This window comes from Podarcis filfolensis (genome assembly GCF_964270895.1).
Source record: "Podarcis filfolensis genome assembly, chromosome: 17".
Taxonomy (NCBI): domain Eukaryota; kingdom Metazoa; phylum Chordata; class Lepidosauria; order Squamata; family Lacertidae; genus Podarcis; species Podarcis filfolensis.
In genome coordinates, this window is record NC_139621.1 from 11,116,487 (window position 1) to 11,143,421 (window position 26,935).

At 45.7% G+C, this 26,935-nt stretch overlaps 1 protein-coding gene across 1 annotated transcript in view; it reads right to left on the bottom strand.

Moving 5' to 3' along the window:
- Positions 1-1,035: 1,035 nt before the first annotated feature.
- The window catches only part of LOC310752469 (alpha-2-macroglobulin-like protein 1), a 52,480-nt gene continuing 26,580 nt past the window's right edge, over positions 1,036-26,935 (bottom strand). The window contains exons 15-37 of the mRNA XM_083592822.1: positions 25,899-26,044; positions 23,589-23,735; positions 22,837-23,001; positions 20,126-20,216; positions 19,631-19,787; positions 18,140-18,365; positions 17,045-17,171; positions 16,408-16,529; positions 15,432-15,483; positions 14,977-15,060; positions 14,248-14,424; positions 13,337-13,418; positions 13,071-13,227; positions 11,352-11,420; positions 8,730-8,892; positions 7,975-8,135; positions 7,052-7,267; positions 6,125-6,246; positions 5,846-5,936; positions 4,707-4,775; positions 4,429-4,531; positions 3,502-3,543; positions 1,036-1,116 (exon numbers count right to left, since the gene is read on the bottom strand). Coding sequence (XP_083448948.1) covers positions 1,091-1,116; positions 3,502-3,543; positions 4,429-4,531; positions 4,707-4,775; positions 5,846-5,936; positions 6,125-6,246; positions 7,052-7,267; positions 7,975-8,135; positions 8,730-8,892; positions 11,352-11,420; positions 13,071-13,227; positions 13,337-13,418; positions 14,248-14,424; positions 14,977-15,060; positions 15,432-15,483; positions 16,408-16,529; positions 17,045-17,171; positions 18,140-18,365; positions 19,631-19,787; positions 20,126-20,216; positions 22,837-23,001; positions 23,589-23,735; positions 25,899-26,044 — 2,795 coding nt within the window. The 3' untranslated portion in view covers positions 1,036-1,090. The remainder of the gene's footprint in view (positions 1,117-3,501; positions 3,544-4,428; positions 4,532-4,706; positions 4,776-5,845; positions 5,937-6,124; positions 6,247-7,051; positions 7,268-7,974; positions 8,136-8,729; positions 8,893-11,351; positions 11,421-13,070; positions 13,228-13,336; positions 13,419-14,247; positions 14,425-14,976; positions 15,061-15,431; positions 15,484-16,407; positions 16,530-17,044; positions 17,172-18,139; positions 18,366-19,630; positions 19,788-20,125; positions 20,217-22,836; positions 23,002-23,588; positions 23,736-25,898; positions 26,045-26,935) is intronic.

Consider the following 26,935-nt stretch of genomic DNA (forward strand, 5'->3'; position numbering starts at 1 on the left):
GGGTTAGCGGAGTCTGTAACCTGAAGCATCTGTAACCCGAGGTACCACTGTATCAGCATTCAAATGACAAGTGTTCCTCCAATTCCCACGACAGTGCCCAGGGGAGATCATTCCTCCCACCCAACACCAGTTTGGTGTGTGTGTCCTCCTGCATTATTGCACTATCTTAACCAGTGTCCAGCGGTTCCTTTCCTCTGCTTGTACCCACTGTTTGAGGGAAGCAAACCTGTGTTGAAGCTTTCTGCAGTGACAGAGTCTAGTCTATTTCATTAGCATAGCCAGGCCATCCAGAATCCAAAACAGGATTCTGAAGGAAAGGTAAAAATATGAAAGGAAAAATCCTCCAGCACCATGCTTCTTCTGAAATGAGAGAGATGTGCCGTCCTGTCTGCCTTGAGGCAAGTCTCTGTCTCCTGTGATTTGTGGCAGTGCCTCTTCACTTGAGATTTCTGGGTTTCATTTTCTAAACGTCATTCCCACTAAATACCCTCAGATAAAACAATCCTCAGATATTTCTGTCAGTTTGCATTTCTTAGTACAGAAAGTATTGATCTGATGTGTAGAGAGCTTTCCTATTCTAATTAATTCAAGAAGGTTCTGGAAGCTTCTCTGCGTGAAAGAAACAAGCAGAAGGTTCATGAAGTTTGGGTTATTCCTTCAGAGAGAATCAGAGCACAGCTGGCTTAAACTGGTTCTCTGATCTCTTCTGTCAAGGTCATGCTGAATATAAAAATAGGCTAGAGGAGCCTGGGTTTCACTTCCTCTTTCTATCTTTTCTTTCTGGTGTGGTGTTCTGTAGACAGTATGTTTAGTGTTAAGGTTTAGACTTATTACAAGTTATTGTAAGTTTAAGTTAAATGTTTAAGTTTTTACTCTGCTAACTATATGCTGGAATCTGCCCTGGATCAATACTGAGCAGAATTTAACTACAATTTCCAGCTCTACTGTTTAGTGCTTTTGTGATAAAAAAAATAAGCAGACCCACCCCCGCCCACCCCCCAGCACCCAAAAAAATGACACACAACGAGAACAGTCTTTTGTAACAATTTCTTTGTTCACTGGGGTGTTTCAGCTACAATGGTTGATTGTCTCAGTGGTTATCGTCCTTTGTGGTTTCTGTGGAAAGAAACACAAGTTTATTTTTAAAGCATGCATACGTACATCAGTCTATAGTACAATACCTCAACTTTATATCAAGCATTTTAGTGGACTGGTGGTGCTTCCAGCAGGAAGCCTTTAACACTACCACTGAAAGCTGTAAGAAAAATTGCAATTGACTGTCTACACTACCAAGGCTTTAGAGCAGGGCTGGGGAACCTGTGTCCTGGACAGGACACAGATCCATTTCTGGACTACAACTCCCATCATCCCTGACCATCTGTCACACTGTCTGGGCTGATGGAAGTTGGAGTAAAAACAACATCTGGAGGGTCACAATTTCCCCACCTCTGCATAGGCTGCAGTGCTCTGTCCACTCTAGGGGACAGAATATGGTGTTACGCAAGGGGGTGTCCCCCTAAACATTGGAATTAATAAATGCTAGGATTTGGGGTGTCTCTAGAGACATCACCTTGCCAACAAAGGTCCGTATAGTAAAAGCTATGGTTTTCCCAGTAGTGATGTATGGAAGTGAAAGCTGGACCATAAAGAAGGCTGATCGCCGAAGAATTGATGCTTTTGAATTATGGTGCTGGAGGAGACTCTTGAGAGTCCCATGAACTGCAAGAAGATCAAACCTATCCATTCTGAAGGAAATCAGCCCCGAGTGCTCACTGGAAGGACAGATCGTGAAGCTGAGGCTCCAGTACTTTGGCCACCTCATGAGATGAGAAGACTCCCTGGAAAAGACCCTGATGTTGGGAAAGATGGAGGGCACAAGGAGAAAGGGACGACAGAGGACGAGATGGTTGGACAGTGTTCTCGAAGCTACCAACATGAGTTTGACCAAACTGCGGGAGGCATGGAAGACAGAAGTGCCTGGCATGCTCTGGTCCATGGGGTCACGAAGAGTCGGACACGACTAAACGACTAAACAACAACAACAGGATTTGGGGTTATTTGTGATCTGAGGGGAGAATATAAGCTGCAAAGGAATTCCTGGGTAGCCTGGCCAAACTAGGGCAGTTAAGAGAGCCATTGTGGGTTGTTAACAAGACAATGGTACTTCCTGCCCTCAGGTGAGACACCAGAGACTGGAGATTTGGAAGGCTGTCGGGGTAACTGCTCTGGGGGAGGGCAAGGGGCTTCTGGGAAGAAGAAAGGGTGGGCTCCATCTTGGCAAGAGAGAAGGAAGGACTGCCCGCAATGCTTTGGATTATGCAGTAAAATCTGGACCCGCTCCATGCAGACCGAGCGTGTAAATAGGTGTGTGTGTTTGTGGGAAATCTATTACTTAAAGCACAACTGCCACCACTGTGTCTTCTATTCTCAAAAGGGACACAGACCCTATGTAGGCACCTGAGATCCTATTATGCGCTCTTGCCACGGCTTGGCAGAGAGAGGGACAGGTGCCAGACTTTTGTAACAATAGTTATATGAGTGAGAAGGAGACATTCTTCCTCACCCTGCTTTCCTTTCCTAAAGCTCTTGCAGGTTCTTGACAAGAGTGGCTCTGTTGTTGTTGTTTTTTGTTAAGGAGGCAAATGGATTTCCTGCCCTTTCCTTGTGCTTTTAAAAGTTATGATTCCATCATGTATTTGTGCTGTTGTTCTTAATGATACAATGGAATTAGAAGTCATACCTCGGAAGTTGAATGGAATCCGTTCTGGAAGTCTGTTTGACTTCCAAATCCAAAGCGCGGCTTCTGATTGGCTGCAGGAAGCTCCTGCAGCCAATCGGAAGCTGCGGAAGTCCCGTCGGATGTTCGGGTTCCAAAAATAGTTCACAAACTGGAACAGTCACTTCCGGGTTTGCGGTGTTCAGGAGCCAAAACATTCGAGAACTAAGCTGTTCGAAAACCAAGGTACGACTGTAATTAAAAGTTAAGTGCTCTTGAAAGAAGGTATGATGTAGTTCAAAGCAGCTGAGCACGCTAAGGTAAGGGGAACTAAGGGTGGGGGACAAGATACAAAAATACCCCTCACCTCCCCTTTACAGATCACAGGACACTTTAAAGCAGCCTTCCCATACCTGATACTCTTCAGGTATTTTGGACTATAAGTTCCATTGAAATGCCTTGTTGCGGATGAAATTTGAAGATAGCAATTTGGGGGGCTGGAGGGGAGGATTCCCATGTTATGGAGAGTTAAGTGCTAATGGAAGAATAAAAATAAATAAACAGGGTGCTTGAATAGGTCTGGTTCAACTTCACATCCCAGGTCCAATCCTCAGCATCTTCAGGTAGGGTTGGGAGACAGCCTTGTCTGAAACCCTGGAAAGCGGCTACCGGTCCAGTGTAGACAACACAGAGCAAGATGGATCAATGGTCTGATTTGGTGATTTCCTGAGAAGCGACTCAAGCCATACAAACCAGCAAGTCACAAGAGCTGCTTTGTTCCATACCTGCGCTGCAGGGGGCATTATATTCGACAGCTGCATGGTCATCTGAGCGAGAGAGAAGAATTGCCTGTGAGATGTTACGTTCTCCTTTATTTCTATGCCACCTTGCAGCCCCAAACCCAGGGCAATGAAATAAAATGTGCAGCAACGTTTAAGAGAGCAAAATATCAGTAACATATTGAAAGCAATAAAAAAAAAACCAACCCCCCAAAATTAGAACACAAATAGGTCAAGGTCAAGGACCTCTGGACAGTTAAGTCCAGTCAAAGGCGACTACGGGGTTGTGGCGCTCATCTTGCTTTCAGGCCAAGGGAGCCGGCGTTTGTCCACAACAGATTTCTGGGTCATGTGGCCAGCAGGACCAAACCATTTCTGCCACAACGGAACACCGTGACGGAAACCAAAGTGCACGGAAACATCATTTACCTTCCCGCCACAGTGGTACCTATTTATCTACTTGCACTTTGACGTGCTTTCGAACTGCTAGGTTGGCAGGAGCAGGGACCGAGCAACGGGAGCTCACCCCATCGCGGGGATTCGAACTGCCAACCTTCTGATTGGCAAGTCCTAGGCTCTGTGGTTTAACCCACAGTGCCTACTAATTACATTTCTTGCAATGTCCTGGAATGACACAACATTGGGAGCATGGTGGGAATTTAAAATGGCAGCTTAGAACCCAGCGATCTTGGGCTACTTAGAGCCTAGCGTAAATGTCAGTCGCAGTGGACCCTGTCAAGCTGTGGAGAGCCCTGGCAGCTGCCCATGGATGCCAGGTACTGGGGAAGAACAACTTTTAAAAAAACCACCACAGAATCAGAGCAGCTGAGAGACTGAAGCATCCTGACAAAGTTCTGTGGGAGCAAAAAGGCAGGACTTGTGGAGTCATGATGCAGTTGCACATTAACAGGGAGTAACCAATCAGATGCTTACCTGGATGGTAATAATCATAGACTTTCACTATCGCTGGCTTAAGATCCAGCACGTCAGTTTCCTGCTCCACAGAGAAAACATAGGTTTGAACAGTGCTGTCCAACTAAAGAGAAACAGAGTGGGGCAAAATATCAGATCTAGCTCTTGCAACCACTCCTACAGACCACAATCCTATTATACATACCTGCTTTTCCACATTCCTAGACTTCTGGAATGAAGTCTCTTCAGCCACCCCCTCCCAAGTGCTCCTGGTCCAAGTTTCATACCATAGTTCTCACCTGATCCAGGTAGATGCTGATCTTGTCGGGGTCAAATTCCACCTTCTTTACATTGGCTTTCCCTTCCAGCTGTCAGAATATAGAACAGCAGGAGACAGTTAAGGAACATCTTGGTTGTGATTTTTGTTTATACCAGCCTTGTGCTACAGCCACTCATGAGATCTGTGCAGTCATGCAAAAGATGAGGTGTGGGCTGCTCAACCTACAGATTTGCATCTTTGTTTTAACACTAGGGATGACCGAATTGTGGCCTGTAGGTTGTTTCTACCCCGTTACTTCCCTGGCTGGATCTTTTTGCTAGGCAGACCTGAGCCTCCATACATTCCACCTGGCAGAAACCCTTATTTGTTCAAAGGAGGAGAATGCCCCAAGACCTTTGCGCCTGGGAGGGCTGCCTGCCATCAGAAATTGCACACTGTTTTTGGCCTAGACAGGACATAAGAGAGCAATTTCGAACAAATGTCTCTCCATCTCATCTTGCACTAGAAAGGACGCCTAATGGGTTGTATAAGCAACACTTCAGACATGTGTTCTCCTTTTTCTTTTGCCAGGGGAACATTTCAGATTCTTCAGTGGGTAGATGCTTCCAGCAAGCCGGATATGGTGCCAATCTGAGAGGATTTGAGGTAAATGGCCATAACTGGTTTTTCACAACAAGCCTAAAGCAGCATCTCCCAACAGATCATTAAAGGTAAAGGGACCCCTGACCATTAGGTCCAGTCGTGGGCGACTCTGGGGTTGTGGCGCTCATCTCGCTTTATTGACCGAGGGAGCTGGTGTACAGCTTCCGGGTCATGTGGCCAGCATGACTAAGCCGTTTCTGGCGAACCAGAGCAGCGCATGGAAACACCGTTTACTTTCCTGCCAGAGCGGTACCTATTTATTTACTTGCACTTTGAAGTGCTTTCGAACTGCTAGGTTGGCAGGAGCAGGGACCGAGCAACGGGAGCTCACCCGTCGTGGGGATTCGAACTGCTGACCTTCTGATCGGCAAGTCCTAGGCTCTGTGGTTTAACCCACAGCACCACCCGTGTCCCCTAACAGATCATTACAAGTGTACAATTTATATGGCCACTAACAAATGCATCTTGCATACACTGAGGAAGGGCAGAAGATGGAGATTCAGAAGACTTTCTCACCTTCTTCACAGACTTCTTGAGAGGTATGAATCCTGATACCAAGTTCACTTCTATCAGGGCCATGTTGCTTGTCTTCCGTTGACCTGTGTAGCTATCGGAGGAAACGAGTCAAGTTTCAGTAAAGAAAGCAACCCAGGGAGAGATGAGGCTCAATGGTTAGCATTTCTTAACAGCTTCCTAGGGGAGCTGGGTGCAATTCTTCATGCCACTAAAGCCTTACAGGCTGCTTCTCCCTGTGTTTCTCTGAGCTCAGGAACCAACCGGGGTAAAATTCCATACCTCACTTGTAGATGGATGTCGAAAAATTTCCTGGAAACCTGGTTGCATTCTTTTGGCGACGTCTCCACACTCAAAGCAAAAACATTGGTCTTTTCAGGTGAGTAGTTAAATCGAAGGGTAGTCTAGGTGAAGAAAAAAGAATGCTATATTCCCAGCTCCTGTTACCTTGTAGCAACAATATCAAGCAAGTACTGTACTACATTGTGGAGAAAAAGCTTTTCATCCTTGCAATCTTAAAAAGCACAGTGGACAGATCTAGGGGTGGTATATTTGCATAGAGCTGTGAGGCTTGCATGCACATGAAACATACGTATCATCCTTGCCAGTTTGCATTTCTTAGTACAGAAAGTATTGATCTGATGTGTAGAGATCTTTCCTATTCTAATTAATTCAAGAGGGTTCTGGAAGCTTCTCTGTGTGAAAGAAACAAACAGAAGGCTCATGATGTTTGGGTTATTCCTTCAGAGAAGCAGAGTACAGCTGGCTTAAACTGGTTCTCTTATCTCTTTCTGAAAGGTAACGCTGACTATAAAAGGAAGGCCAGAAGGAGCCTGGGTTTCACTTTCTCTTTCAATCTCTCTTCCTTCTGGTGTGGTGTTCTGTATATGGTGTTACGTTTTGGTCTTATTATAAGTTATTGTAAGTTTAAGTGAAGTCTGCTGCAACTGGATTTCTTATGGACAGTGCCAATCCTGGATGTATTGGATTTGTGACCATTATGCTCATTCGCCTTCAGTGGCGGTAAAGCTCTGCTGGATGAAATACAATTGCCTCTGGTCTATTTTTGGGGGGTGGGAATCCCGCAACGTGTTTAAATTTTTACCCTGCTAACTATACGTTGGAGCTCTGGATCAATATCAAGTAGAATTTCAATGAAACACCTTTATTTTCATAGCTACTCTTCCCCTGTGATTTCCATGTGATTACCTGTACATAAGCACAGCCGTCCCCCGACACCTCCACTTTGTATTGACCAGGAACCTCTGCGAGAGGGGCCTGTTGCAACACCAGCCGGTTCTGTTTGTCCACATGGAATTCGTGCTGGAAACCCCCACTGGATTTCACCAGGACCTTCACATCGCCTGTTTCACGATAGGTCAAGGCTGCGTACTTGGGTAAAGCCTGCAGGGCAACCACTGTGTCCTGGGGAAAGCAAACCATCATCTTGGGTGTGGTAGGTGCAAGAGTCTTCTTTAAAACCATCAGATAAATCACCCATTACTGGGAATTTTGGCAATGTGTAGCAATCATTCTCATGCATAGGTAAGTGTAGCTGTTTGCAATGAATGAATGTGTAGGAAGATTATAAACAGGCACAGTTATTGATTATTTAGATATGTGACTGCACATCTTCATGTGCATATCTGCATGGAACAGTCCTGTGCTGAATTATGCAACATGCCTCTCTTAAATATTACATTCCCCTTTTCCAAAGTGTTCCAAATGCTATCCTTCTTCATCATATTTTTGTGGGTCTTCATTCCACGCCATGATTTTGTGGCCTAGTTTGACACAAGGCATATAATAGTGTGATTTGCCGAAAGATTAAAATCTAATCAGTTCCCTTATTCATTTATTGCATCCCATGACACTTTACTTTATGTGGTCCACTTAGTATCATGTTCAATAATTTGACAAATAAACAAACATTTTAAAACAAAAATTGTCACCAATACTGATTGCATTAGCCGAGGCAAATTCAAGTCCTTCAAATTAGTGTGACAAGCCTCCGCTGCCAGAATATATTTGTGTTATTGTGTTATGGAAAAACCAAAATGTACTCGACAAAGAGGAGCTCTCCTTGTCTGAGATGCCTCCCCTTTCTACAGAGGAAAAATCTTGCCTCTTACCTGTGTGGAAGAAAAGCCTCCGTATGGATTCTGTGCTTTGGTGAGGGAACGCACAATCTGGGAGGCATATTTGATTTCATCGGTGGACACCTCTGGTTTGGAGAGGTAACTCAAGAGAAAGTAGGCTGTTGTCTCTACATCTGAGAGGGATATGGCCCCATCTACAAAGGAGGAGGAAAGAATGAAGGAGAACATCGTTCAGTAACAGAACATAAAAGTAAGCCAGCTCTACTGCTCCATAATAACCCAAATCCTTCTCCATTATTCCTGAGAATCCAAAGACCCTGATAATTCTGGAGGGTTTATTTTCTTATTTCGCAGAGATTGAAAAAAGACATGAATTGACATATGTATAAGTTTAGACGGGAAAGGCAGCAAGTGAAGTGCTCAGAATATAGGAACTCAAGAGCGGCTTGTGAGAGCCATGCAGTTTAACTCAATCAGCTCAAACCTCTTTACAAGCTGAGCTTCTTAGATAGACTAGAGTGAAAAGGCTTGATTACCTATTTCCTCCCAAGGTAAGGGGAAGTAGCCTCACTAAGCCTGGCAGGACAACTTGCTCTATGGTATTAACCCCTTCATGCATTAAGTAGACTTAAGCATGTTGTTTATATGAGGCTGGTTATCCCATAGCACCTTCAGAGGAAACGGCTAATATTCTGAATGGGGCATCGGAAAAGGAAGCCTCGAAACCAGGCTTGCAAAACAGCAACCTCCAGAACAAAGATTGTACTGAATGAAATAATTCCTCCTACCTGTTTTTTCAGCCTGTTCATCTAAGGCTGTTAGGAGCTGATGCCGTATCTCTGTATCTCCAGCCAAAGTGAAGACATAAGCTAGCAAAGCCTTGGAATAGCTGCTCTCTGCAGAACTTAAGTTCTTCTTAAGGCAGGCTAAGGCGTTCTCTACCATGGTATCCTTTAAAGCAATTTTTTTAAAAAATATAAAATGACTCAATTAGCTTTCAGCTTGGATATGATTTAATAATATCCTATATGAGGGGGCAGGCTTTATATTACCACATCTTATGTAAATGAATTGCATAAAATATAGGGAAATAAATTGCTGTTAGTCGCCCCAAGACATTATGATGATATGGCAGCAGAAAAATCCACATAATGCTATATTATATTATAGAGCCACAGTTTATAATTAGAAAATTGTTAAAAATGCTGATTGAATGTTGGCCGTGTTGGAGAGGTAAGCTTCAGGATGCTGAGCAAGAAATTGCTTAAACCCAACAAGCTGACAAGCGGTGCACATTTTTCTTTCCTATTGACCTGAAAATCCCCAGTCAGGCATGCTCCTGCACCTTTGACATTCATACAAAGCAGAGAAATAAACTGGGGTGATTGTAGAGCATGAAGGCCAAATGACCTCTTGCTTAAGGTCACCCAACAAACCAGCTTCTAATTTTCAAGTTTTCGGCATAGCCTTCTCAAAATGTAATCAAATTCAGTTAACGGAATAAACATGGTTTAGCACAGGGGTCAACAAACTTTTTCAGCGTGGGGCTGATCCACTGTCCCTCAGACCTTGGGGGGGGGGCAGACTATATGTTGGAAAAAAATTATGAACGAATTCCTATGCCCCACAAATAACCCAGAGATGCATTTTAAAACAAAAGGACACATTCTACTCATGTAAAAACACCCTGATTCCCGGACAGTCTGCAGGCTGGATTTAGAAGGCGATTGGGCCAGATCCAGCCCCTGAGTTTGCCTACCCATGGTTTAGCACAGGCTTCCTCAACCTCAACCCTCCAGATGTTTTTGGCCTACAACTCCCATGATCCCTAGCTAGCAGGACCAGTGGTCAGGGATGATGGGAATTGTAGTCTCAAAACATCTGGAGGGCTGAAGTTGAGGAAGCCTGGTTTAGCATGTTAAGGGCTTTCAATGCTCACTCAACTGCCTAAATGCCAGGAAATGGATGAATCAGTTCAGTTGCATTGATGGCTTCAGTTGCAAAGTGTGCACAACATACTGTTATGAGTTGCGGGGGTGGGGTGTCAGTCCGGATGATGCCCTGAGTCCCTTCCAATTTTCAGAATCCTGTATCTGTTATGGTAGTATGCATGACAGCAAGCTTGGCAAACCAATTCCTTTGTCTAGGTAATGGCGTTGGCTGACTAGCTAAGCACCATGAGGAGCATAACAAAAGAAGTTGCTCTTTGGCGTAGAACAAATGAGTAGGCCCTTCCCTGCTCCTCACCTGACTGCTAAGTAGGAGGACTGTTATCTACTGAGCTGAATCCTAGAACAACAGGATCTAGAATGCAGCAGTCTGATTGGTCCGCAGGAGCCACCCAATCCAGCTCCAGGTGGAAGTGAATCAGTGACCTGACTGGTCTGCAGGAGCAGCCAATCAGGCTTCTGGAGAAGGTGAATCCACAACCTGATTGGCCTACAGGAGCAGCCCGGAATTAGCCAATCACGCAGGGCCCACTGTATAAATAATGTATATAAAGCTAGAAAGTTTCATTCATTGCTACTATGAGCTGAATAAAGAGCATGAAATTCACACTCAACTCTGAGTATATTTCAAGGACAAAATAATAATAATAATAATAATAATAATAATAAGAAGAAGAAGAAGAAGAAGAAGAAGAAGAAGAAGAAGAAGAATTTATTATTTATACGCTGCCCATCTGACTGGGTTTCCCCAGCCACTCTGGGCAGCTTCCAATAAAACACTAACATACAATAACCTATTAAACATTGAAAGCTTCCCTAAACAGAGAGTCTGATTGGTCTGCAGGAGCTACCCAATCCAGCTCCAGGTGGAAGTGAATCAGCGACCTGACTGGCCTGCAGGAGCAGCCAATCAGCAACCAGAGAGTTCTGTGCGAGTTGCTAGAAACGGACACACAGAGACATGCTTGCTCTGTGCTGCTTCCAAAGCTCACACTAATGTAGAAGCAATATATTTTGGGGTGTTAATGCTCCTCCATCCTATGCTCAGGTTGTATATATAGGTAAAAAGAACTGTATATCCTAAAGACAGTCCCTGCTGACCTTCATTCCAAGGAATCTGACCTCTGGGCAAGTGCTTGAACCCCAGGAATCTCTTGCTGCATGGAGATTGGGGTGGCATGTATAAATATCTTTAAAGCACACTCAAAGTGCATTCTTTTCCTTGAAGAAATCTGGGCAATTCTAATTCTATCCCTCAAAGAGTTAGAATTCCCAGCAACCCTTAACAAACTACAGGGCCCAGAATTCTTTGAGGTGGGAAATGTCCTTTGAATGTGCACACAGCCCATGTGTCTATTCCAGTAAACACATCTATTCCTTGTTTATAAAGTTCATCCTTTGGATCCTGGGTTAACAAAGGACTAATGAGGAAGGCCCAGAGGGAAAGCCAGAGGGACTTACATTCTTGCCCAGTTCCAGCAATGAGGCAGCAATGTAAGCTGTTAGTGAGAAGTCATCATCCACGCCGCCCTAAGAATGGAAGAGAGAAGTCAAGCCAGAGGACTATGAGAGCCATTTCCTCACAGTTTGGAAAGCAATGATCAGGCCTTGAGTATATGACTATTTTAAGCATCACTTATAAGCACCAACGTGATTCACTCCTGTCTGTGTGAAACTCCCACCTTAAATGTCAGGAAAGGTAATTTCAAGGTATCGCCCACGCCCCAAGGAAGTTTATACAAGGAGTGGCCAAAACATTCATTAGTCAGGAGGAATCGGTCAGGCAGCACAGGAAGCAGGAGAGAGATCTTGCAGAACTACATTCATTATAATTTGTGTTCTTTCTGTTAATCTGACAAAGGCACCAGAAACATATTGGGCCTCGGTTGTTCATCAGCTACTGCTGTTTCGCAGGAAGGAAATAGCAAGCTGCCTTCTTCTGCACCAGAGATTCTGCCTGACGGAGAAACGCAATTGCAGGGTGGGAGTGACCCTCAGCCTCCACTGCTGACCTTGTAAGGATGCTGAGAGAGGACAGGCAGCTCCCTTCTTTCACTTCTCAAGACAAAAGGCAACAGGAGCATTGCTAACGATTGCTCCTCTGGACCCCTTTATTAAGAGAGCACCAGCATGGTCTAACCTGGGGATGGATTTATGGGCTTATATCAGCTTCCTGTTTCAGGTGTACAGAGATTTTTACTCCAAGTAAAAACAACACGGGTTAAACCACAGAGCCTAAGGCTTGCAGATCAGAAGGTCGGTGGTTCGAATCCCTGCGAGGGGGTGAGCTCCTGTTGCTCGGTCCCTGCTCCTGCCAACCTAGCAGTTCAAAAGCACACCAGTGCAAGTAGATAAATAGGTACCACTGTGGCGGGAAGGTAAACGGTGTTTCTGTGTGCTCTGGTTTCCATCCCAGTGCTCTGTTGCACCAGAGGCAGTTTAGTCATGCTGGCCACATGACCCAGAAAGCTGTCTGTGGACAAACTCTGGCTCCCTTGGCCTGAAAGTGAGATGAGTGCCGCAACCCCCATAGTTGCCTTTGACTGGACTTAACCGTCCTGGGGTCCTTGACCTTGACCTTTTACCTTTTTACCATGAATATCTGTCATGTCTTTAGCAGCATGTTCAAGAAGCTTCATACACAGGGCACCAGAGGAATCCCTGAGTTAACTTGTGCAATATGACCAGACCAAGCCAGGGCCATTAAGAAACAGATCAGGACCATTGAGAGCCATTGGCAATGCAAGAGAACTGCCCCCCTCTTGCCCTGAGGCGTGAACAGAGACTGGGGGTTTGGAAGGTTGCTAGGGTAACTGGGTGTGAGGTGACAGGAAAAGAGAGTTTTTAGCAGGGTGTTCTGGGAAGAAGAAAGAGTGGGATCCATTTTGGGGAGGCTGGCTTGGGGAGATGTCTTGGACTCCATGGCTGCACTGCTGTGGACAACAAGCCCCTCTTGAAGTGACCATACTGTAAGATCTGGTCTCCTTCCATGCAGACGAAAAGTGGAAGTAGGTGGATAAACCATATTTCTTAAAGCCACGAGAGTCTTTGACACGTCTCAATTCTCCAAAGGATCACAGGCCCTGGAACCCCCTGTAAGTTTGCTACTGCTCAGCAGAGAGGAGGAACCAAACGTTTGTAAAAGTATGATGCTGTTATCATAATTCACAGTGCTCTTACCTTGAGGGCATTGTTGAAGAGCCTCCCCACACTTTCAAAACAGCCGCTGGGAAGTTGGTGCTTCCCCAGCCAGCCTACAGCCTCCTGAATGTGCTTCTCATCAACAGAGATATAGGCATTTGCATGGCCCAAGGCCTTAACCACAAAAGCTGTCAGCCTGCAGAGCGGGAGAGAAAGCGGAGGAGGAGAGAATCAGCTCCAGTCTCAGACCCACTCAAGGCAACAGCCACAGCTTTGCCCGACTGGCACCAGCCCAGCTTACTCACCAGGTATTCCCTTCAGCATCACTCTTCCCAAAGGCACTGTAGGAGCCATCGTCATGTTTGTAGAGCAGCTCACGTTGGTACCCTACAGGAAACCGGGAAGAATCAGTACTATTAGTTTGGGAATGTGCAATTTAATGAGGCTGGTTTGCTGGATGCAGTGAGTAATAATAATAATAATAATTAATAATAATAATTTTATTATTTCTACCCCGCCCATCTTGCTGGGTTTCCCCAGCCACTCTGGGCAGCTCCCAACAGAATATTAAAAACACAATAAAACATCAGATATTAAAAACTTCCCTAAACAGGGCTGCCTACAGATATCTTCTAAAAGTCAGATACAGTGGTACCTTGGTATTCGAATGGCTTGGCTCCCAAACGAATCAGCTCCTGAACATCGCAAACCCGGAAGTGAGTGTTCCGGTTTGCAAACGTTTTTCGGAAGCTGAATGTCCGACGTGGCTTCCGATTGAGTGAAAGAAGCTCCTTCAGCCAATCGGAAGCCATGCCTTGGTTTCTGAACCATTTTAGGAGTCAAACAGACTCCCGGAACAGATTAAGTTTGGGAACCAAGGTACCACTGTAGTTGTTTATTTCCTTGACATCTGATGGGAGGGCGTTCCACAGGGCGGGCGCCACTACCGAGAAGGCCCTCTGTCTGGTTCCCTGTAACCTCATTTCTCACAGTGAGGAAACTGCCAGAAGGCACAGTAAACAAGGACAGGCACATAGGCCAGCACTCTAAACACTACATCACAGTGGCTCTCATTTGTATCCTATCCTTGCAATTAACAGCTGGTATACATGGGGCTTTTTCTAGAAAAATAGCACCGCTATTCCATCCCTTTGCTATCTGCACAGTCCATGCCAGCCCTCTCCTCATTTTTGTGACAGAGAAATGCTCTACTCACCACTCTTCATGTATTCTATTGCCTTCTCTTTGATCTCAGGAGTCACTTGGTTCGTTTTCTCCAGGTATTGGAGGACAAAGATGTTGGGAACAAATTTTACCATGTTCTGCTCACCACAGCCAAAGGGCATTTGAAGTAGCTGGTCTATGTTTTCTAGTGCAGCACCCATAATGTCTCCTGGATGTTGACAAAACGATGGAAGAAAACGTTGTGAGCACTTTCCCCAAACTCCTGAAGAGAATCTAGGAAAAATCTCCTCTCTGCTAGCAACCTGCCACCTAAAATTCAGAGAACTATGTCCAATAAAATCTGCTTGCATAAGCCCAGCATCTGAATGGCCAGACTTGTCAAGAAGTCCCCATGCGTCCAAGGCCTTGTCAGGCATCAACATGGGCATCTGATCTGGAATATCCTTTAAAGCATGTTTTTGCCTTGGAGGTTGTGTGGGGGACATTACTTTTGTTTAATGTGCATGTGGAGACAACAGGCTCTCCTCCAACACTATGCACTTTTATTTAAACATGTGGGGATTATGATCAAGACCCCGGGATTCCTGATTGTGCTGGCTCTCCTCTGACACTTAAAGGAATGTGCACAGGACAGAGCCTGCCCCCAGGCTGCCTCTCTCTCTTATCCATCTTTGTTCTGCGTGGTTTGAATATTGGTAATGGACTCTCATCTCTCATGTGGCCAGAGATGGCGAAGGAATATGGGGGCAAATTTCCTCACCAATGCAGGAGACGGTAGCTCGGCCAGAGCCCTCCACAACAGCTCCAGGCAGCTTTAGAGAAACCTCATCGTGAACTGGGTCCCCTGAAAGGAGATGAAGAACAGGAATTAATGCAGTTGAAAACACTAACCAAGTGGTCATAATCTGCAGTTGGACTTGCACACAGCGAAGATGGGACTAGGCGCTTGCTAGCTCAGTGAGTCTGTTTTTAGCCACTGTGTTCTCTCAGCTGTCGTTCCGCCCCCTCTCCATCCCATCCCTACTCCCCTTGGCAAGCAGAGAGACAGAGTGTGTGTCTTGGGTCTCTTTTGCATCCCGCTACTGCCCTAGGGAAGAGACACGTCTCCAGCCCAATGACAACCAGAGCAACACTTCATCTTCTCTCCAACTTGCGTTCTCTGGGGCCCCATCACAAGCCAAGCTGCCCTGAGCAAGGGATGCAGCCTAAGCACACCTGAAGAGCAGAGGAAGGCATTGTGGGTCTCTTCTTCAAGGACGCCTTCTGGCTGTGGGAGGAAAAGAGAATTGGAGGGTGAGTGGGGCTGCTCTCTCAGGGGAATAGTCTCCTTCTACCTTCTCTGCCTTTTCCCCGCTCTGTGTAAGAGCTCTCGCAATTGCCAGGCCTTCCAACTGACCACAGCCCCTGGCTGACATTACCTTAGACCTGGAAACAGGGAGGCTGTGCAAAAATCCAAAGGCCCTCTCCTGCCCAGCACCCAATGAATACAATTCCCCCCCTCAAAAAAACATCTGCTTGCATTTATTCGTGCAAGGTTCAATGTCTTTCCATCGAACCTGCTGAACCACAGATTTTCCAAGGGTTTGGTGTCTCCGCTATGTGTGTGTGACGGGGAAACTGTTGAATCTCTTTCACATATAATGTTCAACTGTCCCCTACATAGCGTAGCCAGGGCTAAATTCCTGGGTCCTGCTTTACTGCGCTTGGTTGGCAGGCCTGTTGAGTCACACGCCGCACTGCTTTTGCAGGATACAGATCCTTCTGTAACTCTGCAGGTGGCGAGATTTCTGAATGCGGTTATCTCACACTCAAAAACCACCAAAAACCAACAACAACATCAAAACTAATCGAACTGTTATGATGAGAGTGCATGTCGGAGTTCGTCTTCAGTTTTCCTTTTCTGTGATCTGTCCCTTGGAGCTCTCCTGGCCCCAAGCTGTCACTTGGCTCTGCTCAATGACCCACCCTTGCATCGTGGTGTTCACCTCCCGTTGTCGGATATATCTGTTTTTATGTCCCTGTGTTTTTATGTTTGTACATATTTTATGGGCCAATAGCCGTAAATAAATAAATAAATAAATAAATAAAACATCTGCTTAGGGGAGACCCAGAGTTCTGAATCAGTTGCTGGCACTTGATAGCTGTGAGCCAAAGTTGGACATCAGGGGCTGAAGGCCACATAGACACTGACCTTGACCAGCAGGGATTTGATCACTGTGTCTGACCGGCCTCGCGCAGGTGTGGTGGAAATCTTATTGCCACACAGCTCATGTGTCTCCTCTGCCTCAGCGGTGATCGAGAGATTGACGTGCCCTAGAGGAAGGCAAAATTGGCATAGACCCATGATGAGTGCCGGGAGCTCAGGGAGGGCAAGAGGCTGATGTAAGGGACAGAGGTCGGAGTATAGTAATGTAGTACAGTATTTTAATATTTTTATTGGAAGCCGCCCAGAGTGGCTGGGGAAGCCCAGCCAGATGGGCGGGGTATAAATAATAAATTATTATTATTATAGAGGGTTCTTGAATGGAGATGGACCCCCAACCTCTCCTTTGTAGCCAGTCCCCAAATCTGCCCTGATGCACAGCTGCCATTAGCAGAAATTGGGGAGTGACGCCATCTTGGATGGGTAGGAAACAAACCCATAGCACATTCAGCAGGGGACATTTTTATTACTTTCCATATTCCACTTAATGCCTGCTTGGATTCCAAACAGAAGAATCCGTTGGTTCTGCCAAGTGTCCTCAGATGACAAGGTCTTTGGGGAAGAAAGAGAGGGACACTTGGCAGCTGCAAGTCTCCTCCCACCCACTCAGGCGCCTCAACCTCACCCAGCTGAGTCGCCGTCACGTTCCAGGAGAAGGTGTGGGCCTCCTCAGCACAGAGGCAGGTGCTGAACTGGCAGGCTGGGCATGGCTTCACGTCCACCTCCTGCGACTCCAGCAGATTCACTCTCACCTGGGAGATGCAGCAAAATGACCCTCGTGAAGCAGGCAGAGCAGCGAGTCCAAAGCAAGGGGCAAACATTCAGAGAAGAGGCACAGGAGGTGGGTCTATGCCAGAAGCAAGAGCCAGACCACATGCCTAGGGGTGCCCCACACTGAGAAGTTGAGTAGGGCATAGACTGTGCCCAGTAAGACCTCAGTAAGTGGGGTCTCCTTGTGCTTTTGGGGCACCATATTAGCATCTGTGAGGAATGCCACCCCAGATTAGACTGGCGAGATTTATTCACTCAACAAAGTTTACAGGAAGACCTCTATGCCATTTGCAAAAACCCTCGGGATTATGAGTGGGTGGCTTGGCTTCCTCACACAAACCCCTCATGGCTGTTCCTCTGTGAGCCCCTCAGCTGGTGGCCTGAATTGCGGCTGTGGGGAAGAGGAAGGGGGCAGCAGATGGGCACCCCTAGGCCTTGTCAGCAGATCAGACTGGGTGGCTTTCTGGCCTCTTCTGGTCTCTTGCAGCAATAAGGCTGTATTGCATATGGGGCTGTGCACACACCACACATTTAAAGCACACTCAGGGGTTGCTGTGGGAGGAGAACTGCAGGTTCCCAGGACCGGGGGGCGAGGAGGGAATGTGCTCTATGGACCTCTTCTGCCATGAAGGGGATGGGGCTGCCTTGCGCTTCCTGTTGTCCACACTTCTGTGGCACATCCAAAGTGGAGCTTCTGTTTCCTCACCCACAGCAAGAAATGCAAGCTGTCCCCTCAACACTGAACGCAGAGTGGTGGGGGGAGGAGGGAAAAGTACTGACCTGTCCCTTGGGAGAGACAGGTGAGTGCAGGTGTAGGAAGGGCAAGGCCCTGGTGAGGTCCAGCCCCCCAGCCTCTATCTCTATCTTGTGGGGTTCCCCCCCCCCACCCCTTTCTTTCTGGATACACATATAAGGGAAGCTTGTTTGCTTGTTCTCAATGGACACTAACCTGGATACATTCCTTCATGTAATTGAAGACAGTGGACTTTAGCAGCAAGGTCTCCCCACGGACCACAGAATACGGCAGGCTCATATCCACAAAAAACGGCTGGAAGACCCGGAACTTGGCTTGCCGGGCAAGTCCGAAGCCAATGTCGGCCACACAGAAGGCATCAGCGTTCCACTCCGTGATCGTGTCTGGAGCGGTGACCGGGTAAGTTGCTTTCCCCTCCTCACTGAAGAACAGGAAGAGAGGTCACTCCCTCAGTGACAAGAAAATTGAGTCGTTCACTGCTAAGGCAAAACCGATATCACCAGAATATAAGTTTGTTTGGTCAGAGGAGCACACCTCCGAGTATGAGTTTAACCAAGCCTCTAGTTCTGTGCTAGGTCTCAGTTAGAATAGAGGAATTTGAAGATGGCAGTATAAGAGGTTATACTCTCTGCCATTGGTGTTTATGAAAATGTTGTGGGCCTCAACAAAAAGGAAACCTTATTCAGGATATATTACAGAGAGGTCTGTGCTCCCGCTGTTGGTAAAGGTAAAGGTAAAGGGACCCCTGACCATTAGGTCCAGTTGTGGCCGACTCTGGGGTTGCAGCGCTCATCTCGCTTTATTGGCCGAGGGAGCCGGCGTACAGCTTCCAGGTCATGTGGGCAGCATGACTAAGCCACTTCTGGCGAACCAGAGCAGCGCACGGAAACGCCGTTTACCTTCCCGCCGGAGTGGTACCTATTTATCTACTTGCACTTTGACGTGCTTTTGAACTGCTAGGTTGGCAGGAGCAGGGACCAAGCAACGGGAGCTCACCCCGCCGCGGGGATTCAAACCCCCGACCTTCTGATCGGCAAGTCCGAGGCTCAGTGGTTTAACCCACAGCGCCACCCACTTCCCCCCCCCCCGCTGTTGGTACAAATTTGCAATCAGTGGGAACAACAGAACAGTTGCCTATTTTTGTGGAATTTTCCACTTTACTAGAGTCCCCCCCCCGCCCCCTGTGCTCCCGTAGAGCAAGTATATACTGCATGATAATGAGCAGTATAATGACACCATCCAAGCCGCACAAAATTACAAATGCACACCTCTGGTTCGTAAGTGATATAAGCATAAACTTCTGGCGCTGGGCAGGCTTTCGGAGAAACATTAGAAAGATGCATTTTTGAAATTATTATATAAAACGCCAATGTACAATACAAAATACAGCCTTAAGATAATGCCAGCTGATTGGAAGAAGAGCAAAATGTCAAATTGGAGCAAACATCAAGCCTCAGAAAACCCAAATAGATGTTTGTTGCACTTCAAAGACCAAGTTTTTGGTGGGAAAAGCTCCAGAGCAACAAAACCAAACAAAAGCAAAGGCTTGCACAAGGAGCTTTAGGTTGTGGGTCTGTGCCTGGGAAGCATGGAGCAAAAGGTGAGCGCTAAATGAGTGATGGCCAAGCAAGATACTTCCTGTTCCCACATGGCATTTGGTTCCCTCCCCAGCAGAGTTTTACTTACTTGACAGGGACCAGAGCCCAAACCCAAGTCTCTGGAAAGTACGTCCTGGGTTTGGCTTCCTCTGCTTTCCCGGGGACCGAAGAAAAAGCCTCAGGCACCACTTCACTCCTGGAAGCAACATTAGGCGCACCCGGTGCAATGCCACCTACTCCTGCTCCTTTGCAGAAATCAAAGAAGCAGAAATCAAAGATGGTCAAGCAGGAGAGAACTGGGAATGGAAATCCACCCCATCCTGGAATCTGAAGGTAATATAATAGGGCAATCATTTCCCATGATAAATATTTGCAAATTCCTCCCATAATTATTTCTGTTCACAGATTTGGCATGCTTGCGCTTCTGCAATGCTTCAAAAACCTATACCGCTCTTTAAAAGCATGATCTGTCTCTAGCCAAGGGTTCAATAAAAGGAAAGGTAGATAAAAAGGATGAATCTTGTTATATCCCACCCTGCCAAAGGGAGGCTCCAGTTGAGAAAATTATGATTGTGATTCTCACCTAAGCCATAGTGAACAGGTGTCATTTCTGGCAATCTACAGGACACTGGCTTCTTAATTTTGGTGTTGGTTATAACTTTCATATTTAATTGCTGTAAAAATCAAAGAGAAAAGTGAGGGATGGCATATGAGAGCAACATGAAATGAAAGAAAAATTCTATGAGGCAAGGTCATTTGAATCTCTGGCAGAGAAATCATTGCAAAATGCTCTGCGTTCCAATAATGGATGTGTACAAGGTTTGACCCACAATTCCACAAAAATGATTTGAGACTCACACGCTGCATATTACGTTGTGTTACAACATTGATCTCTGCTCAGGTGTCAATCAAGGGAAATAGAGGAGGAGATGAGGTTTATCTGAAAGCTCATTTGGCTCTCATCAAGATCAGCTAGGCAATATTTTTGGCCCTGTTGGCTTCGTATCTTTGCCTCAAGGAAAACAATTTCTCTGAAGACTCTGAAATTGACATTTTTAGGTCACTACTTTATATTCCCACGTTACAAGAATGCACATATGGACCACAAAACAGAAGCCTGCTCCTCTTTTAAGATTAAAAAATGTAGCTCCAGATTTATAGGCACACATGGGCACACGTTTCACAGAAACACACTGGTGTGTTATGCTTCCCACTTCATGTGCATTGTAACATGTTTTCCCCCCTTGTTCTTTGTGGAACACAATTTATTTATTTTTATTTGAATGGCCTATAGACCACTTTTCAGGCAAGCTGCCTCTCAAATTCATAAAATCCAACAGGAAAGGCAGTTGAAAAATTAAAACATCCAATTCTATCCTGCGAACATACAAACCAACAAAATAGCTCTAAAACAACCATCACCACAACTGCCACCACTGATAATCCAGATTAGCTTCCCAAAATCATGATAAAAAGGGTCATTAAGGCCCATTAAAAATGAGCAATGGGCCTTAATGCTTGCCTGATCTCACTTAGAAACATATTCCATAATTGTGGGGCCACTTCTGAAAAGGCCCTGTTGTGTGTGTCCATCAGCCTAATTATTTGCACAGACTGGCAACTCAAGAAATCTCCAAATAGGATCTTAAGGTATGGGCAGATTGAAACAGGTGCAGGCAGTCCTTAAGAGAACCTGGTCCTCCATCATTAATGGGTTTTAAGGTCATAACCAGGACTTTGAACTTGGCCTGGAAATGCCTTAGTGCAGGGGTCAGCAACCTTTTTCAGCCATGAGCCGGTCCACTGTCCCTCAGACCATGTGGTGGGCCAGACTATTTTTTTTGGGGGGGGGGAATGAACGAATTCCTATGCCCCACAAATAACCCAGAGATGCATTTTAAATAAAAGCACACATTCTGCTCATGTAAAAATACCAGGCAGGCCTCACAAATAACCCAGAGATACATTTTAAATAAAAGGACACATTCTACTCATGTAAAAACTCATGTAAAAACACGCTGATCCGTGGGCCAGATTGAGAAGGCGATTGGGCCGCATCCGGCTCACGGGCCTTAGGTTGCCTACCCCTGCCTTAGTGGCACAATATTCAGCCACTCAGCCTTAACTAGTAGTCAGGCGGTTGCATTCTGCCATAGTTGAGGTTTCTAAACCATCTTCAAAATAAGAGTGCACTGCACTTGTCTAGCCTGGAAGTCACTAGTGCATGGACAACAATTGTAAATTTAGTGCTCTCCAAATAGGGTTACAGCTAGCATAACAGATGAGGCTGGTAATAAGGTATCCCTGGCCAACACCATCATATAAGCTTTCCCAAGTAGCACCAACAGCACCTTAGTCTTGTCAAGATTAAGTTCCAATTGTTTACGCTTTTCCAACCTTGTACAGTCTCCAAACACTGATTCATAATTTCAACACCCCTCCTGAGACAAGCAGGTGGAAAAGTGAGGTATAAACTGGGTTCCATCTACATATTAATGACACTTCAGCCCAAACCTCCAAATGACTTCTCATGTGGATACTGATAAGTTCGGGCAATAGAACAGAACCCCAAGAAATCTCATTGGAATGGAAATCCCCCAACGCCATTTTCTGAGACCAATTCTCCAAGAAGAACTGGAGCTGCTGTAGACTGGACAAGTGGTCCAGAAGGATACCATGGTTGATAGTACTAAAAGCTGCTGAAAGATCCAAGAGAAGCAGGAAAAGTCCTTTTCAGTTCCAAAACTGAGTCTGAAGCCAGACTGGAAATAAGTCTTCAGGAGGACTTCTGAAGTCCACATCCCTGCCCAGGTCTGGCAGATTTCACTAGCCAAGAAGGGCAAGGATCAGCTGGTAGGCTTCATCCCTTCAAGGAAACTATCTACATTCTCAGCATGCACAAGCAGAAAGCATGACAAACAACATGCTTTCAAGCAACATGACAAGATGATGCACTAGCCTCAACCATCTCCGTCTCTGTTACAATTATATGGCATCCAGATTATATGACATACCTGCAAAATGCAAGCTTTAGAGAGTTCCTGACTCACTGAGTTCTCTTTGCTCCTCAGTTGTTGCTGCGCTGAGCTTATTTATAGATTGGTTTAGTGTGTCATCTGAATCTGGGTTTGTAGTTTAACAGTCCCAGAAAAACCATGAGCTGTAAAGCACAGGACAAACCTTGGAAGCTCCTCCTTATTTAATGATCCTGGGAACCATCAGAACGTATGCCATTGACAACCCAAAACAAAGGAGGTTTCAGAGAAGACTGGATTAGGAACAGATGGTACTCACTTTGAACAGGCTGTAGGCATCAGCCTGGGTTTGGAACCAGGGGGCCATAATGGACCGTTTTGTCTTTGGACCTTCAGAAGGTAGACAAGGATATGGCTCAAAGTCTTCCAGGTCAAAGTAAAACCCTCTGGAGCCAATCAGACTAGACTCAATATGTTGATACACCTGAAAGCAGAGATTTCTGGATTGAGCTGACCAGTTAACAAGTCCCACAGTTGATATGAACATTTTTTTATCCCAAAATGCATAACCTTGAATTTCATTCCATCTTACTCCAGGTCACGCCCATTTAATTTCATTCTTGGGATTAAGATGTGGTATCTGCTGTGTTTATATTCATTCTGCTACCCCTATTAACTACAGAGGAACTTATCTCCACAAAATTGTATTTGAGTTGACAAGTGTTCTTCCTGCACTATAATGTAGCCTGCCTCTTTTTTTAGGTCAATGGTAGAGGAGGAATAATACTGGAATTAATAATAGTAGAATTATTATTATTTTTTTAAAAATGTAATTTTTATTAAATTTCTGTTTTACAATTTAAAAAACTCATTTAAACAATCTTAAAATATTAATGACTCCCCTTCTTCTCTTTCTATTGATCATTTTGCATATCATAAATCCCTGCATATTTTACAAAAACTAAACCATTTAGTATTACATTATTGCATCCATCAAAACTTATCAGGCCTTATCAGAGGCACTAATAGTGGAATTGATTGGGCCTATGTGGGAAGGATGAGCTTTCTTACTTCCTCTGGGGTCAGTGTTCCATTTCCCTTCAGCGCGACACTTTTGTCCACAGCACGGAGAGAGCACAGTGCACCAGGGGCAGCTTCGATTTGCAGGTTGACCTTTGCTCCTGGAAGTTCCTCTGTCTCAGAGAAGCCCAGAGTCACCTGCAGATGGAGACAGATTTTCAGATGGAAAACCCGAACTGAAAAGCAATAATTTAGAACACCAAAGAGAGAAAAGATGCAGAGGGAAGACTACTATTTTTCTCCTCTCATTCACTCAGTTTTTATATAGAATCTAGATCAGCCTGGTGCCCTCCTTCCAGATGTTTTTGACTACAGCTCACATCAGCCCCAGGCATTTGGAGGGCAGCAGGTTGCACTGACTGATCTAGATGATGTTTACTGTGAACACTGCATTCCTTTGCATTTATGTTTCCCCACTATTGTCACGTCATCTAGGTTTTTTTTACTTTTACTTTTAAAAAATTTTCACCATAATTACAGTGCTATTTATTCAGGTGTGAAACACACTATTATTTCAGAGGGGTGATCTGTAATGTTGCTGGTGATTATGTGTTACCCTACGTCTTCAACTCCAGTGAAACCCAGCCTAACCACGGTCAACAGCATTACAGTCATATCTTGGAAGTCAAATGGAATCCGTTCCGGAAGTCTGTTCGACTTCCAAAACGTTCAAAAACCAAAGTGTGGCTTCTGATTGGCTGCAGGAAGCTCCTGCAGCCAATTGGAAGCCACAGAAGCCCGGTTGGATGTTCGGCTTCCAAAAATAGTTCGCAAACTGGAACAGTCACTTTTTGGTTTGCGACGTTCGGGAGCCAAAACGTTCAAGAACTAAGCTGTTCGAAAACCAAGGTACGGCTGTACTTAATTTAGGAAGTGTGTTTGTGTGTGAAGTTAATATTTGCAGAAATCCAGAGATTGTAAGTTTTACCATGTCTGGGAACCGAAGTGCAGAACAATCCTTGTTCATTTTGCCAGTGCTTAAAATACAGTGGTACCTCGGGTTACATACGCTTCAGGTTACATATGCTTCAGGTTACAGACTCCGCTAACCCAGAAATAGTGCTTCAGGTTAAGAACTTTGCTTCAGGATGAGAACAGAAATCGTACTTCGGCAGCGCGGCAGCAGCAGGAGGCCCCATTAGCTAAAGTGGTGCTTCAGGTTAAGAACAGTTTCAGGTTAAGTACGGACCTCCAGAACGAATTAAGTACTTGACCTGAGGTACCACTGTACATAATACAATGCTCCAGTGTACTGCAGGATTGTTCCACATACATTGATTGCTTTATTTTTAAACGCTGCATCCCATAGAACTCTGTGCATTTCCTACTTCGAATCCACCTTGCAAACACCACCCCAGTGTATTCCTTTCCTTCTTTCTTACAGTGGCAATGCTCTTACAGCTGGATGCTCAGAGAATGAGCTAACAATAGAGGCAGAGCAACAGAAGTGGCCAATTGTTGGCCAGAATGGAGCTGGTCAAGGATAGGCGTGGAAGAGAGTAAGAAGAGAAGAGTTTGGATTTGATATCCCGCTTTATCACTACCCGAAGGAGTCTCAAAGCAGCTCTGTGAGGTGAGAGACTTCAAAGAAGTGTGACTAGCCCAAGGTCACCCAGCAGCTGCATGTGGAGGAGCGGAGACGCGAACCCCGTTCACCAGATTACGAGTGTACCGCTCTTAACCACTACACCACGCTGGAGTGGACTGGAGAGAAGGTGGCGGCAGCTGAGTTTGCGGCTTCTGGGACTCTCCTGCCCTTTCCCCCATCTTACGCTGCTCTCTCCAGCCACAGCGATGGACAATGCTCAGGTCATGCTGAGCAGGACTAGCAAAGCACTACAGTATAGCCATACCCCCCATGCTACACCACTGTACGTCACACACTATTTTAATGCTTGCCAATGTGTGTGTTTGTGTGTGTGATTTAAACCATCCTAGTGAGAAAGCAAAATGGGTGCAAATATGGAGAGTGATGGCTCTATCACAGAACTTTCAGCCCATCTGCCTTGAGCCACACATATGCATAATATATATAAAAAAATAAAAAATTGTCCAGTAGCACCTTAGAGACCAATTAAGTTTGTCCTTGGCATCTGAAGAAGTGTGCATGCACATGAAAGCTTATACAAAGAACAAACTTAGTTGGTCTCTAAGGTGCTACTGGACAATTTTTTAATTTTTAAAAATATATTTTGACTGCGTCAGACCAACACGGCTACCTACCTGAATCTATATGTATAATATGTGCTCCCTTCTTGCCCTGTGCGCCACTTAGCTGTCCCAGGAACTAGATGTACTAACCTTGTGTTTGAAGCACTTCTCTATTCTGAAATTATCCACGTCAGCCGCCACCTCGCCATCCAGAAACACAGCGTACAGCAGAAGCCTGACTGTGGGTGCCAGGTCAGAGCTCGTAGACAAGGTGAGGGAGAAGGTGCCTTTCAGAGCTAGATCAGGGGAAAGGGAGAATGGTGGGAAAGGAAAGAGAAGGAGAGCAACCATGTCTTACAGCATGAGAAAAAACATCTCTGTGAATCTCACTTCTGCCAGATCGTGGTAAAGCAAAGAAAATCAAGGAGATCCACCCCAAATGCAGCCAGCCCACCAGCGCATTGCAGGAGTATTCAAACCCTCATGTCTTCAACCTAATAACTGGTTTATTGCCAAGAAGAAATTCCGTTCTGCACCACATGGTGAGTTCTAAAATAAACCCGTGTCCATCTGTTTAGGTCCGCCTAGCAGTCCACTTTGGTAATTCACCTTACCTGAAGACACTGACTGTGGATCTGATACCAACTGCTTAAAAACAAAACCTTTAGAATGAGATCTTTGCCAAGTGAAAAACCTCAGGAATCGCCCCTAAGGTTTAATTCTGCTCAGTGTCAGGAAGTTATGTCTAGCACTGCACATGTTCTCCAAGCTGGGGCTGCACACCTGCTTGTGTCGCTTCACTCACCAACTCTGCACCAAACCCCAACCCTCTCACCAAACCTACTGCCTCTTAAAGGTAAAGGTAAAGGGAGCCCTGACCATTAGGTCCAGTCGTGACTGACTCTGGGGTTGCGGCGCTCATCTTGCTTTACTGGCCGAGGGAGCCGGTGTACAGCTTCCGGGTCATGCGGCCAGCAGGACTAAGCCGCTTCTGGCGAAACCAGAGCAGCGCACGGAAACGCCGTTTACCTTCCCGCCGGAGCGGTACCTATTTATCTACTTGCACTTTGACGTGCTTTCGAACTGCTAGGTTGGCAGGAGCAGGGACCGAGCAACGGGAGCTCACCCCGTTGTGGGGATTTGAACCGCCGACCATCTGATCGGCAAGTCCTAGGCTCTGTGGTTTA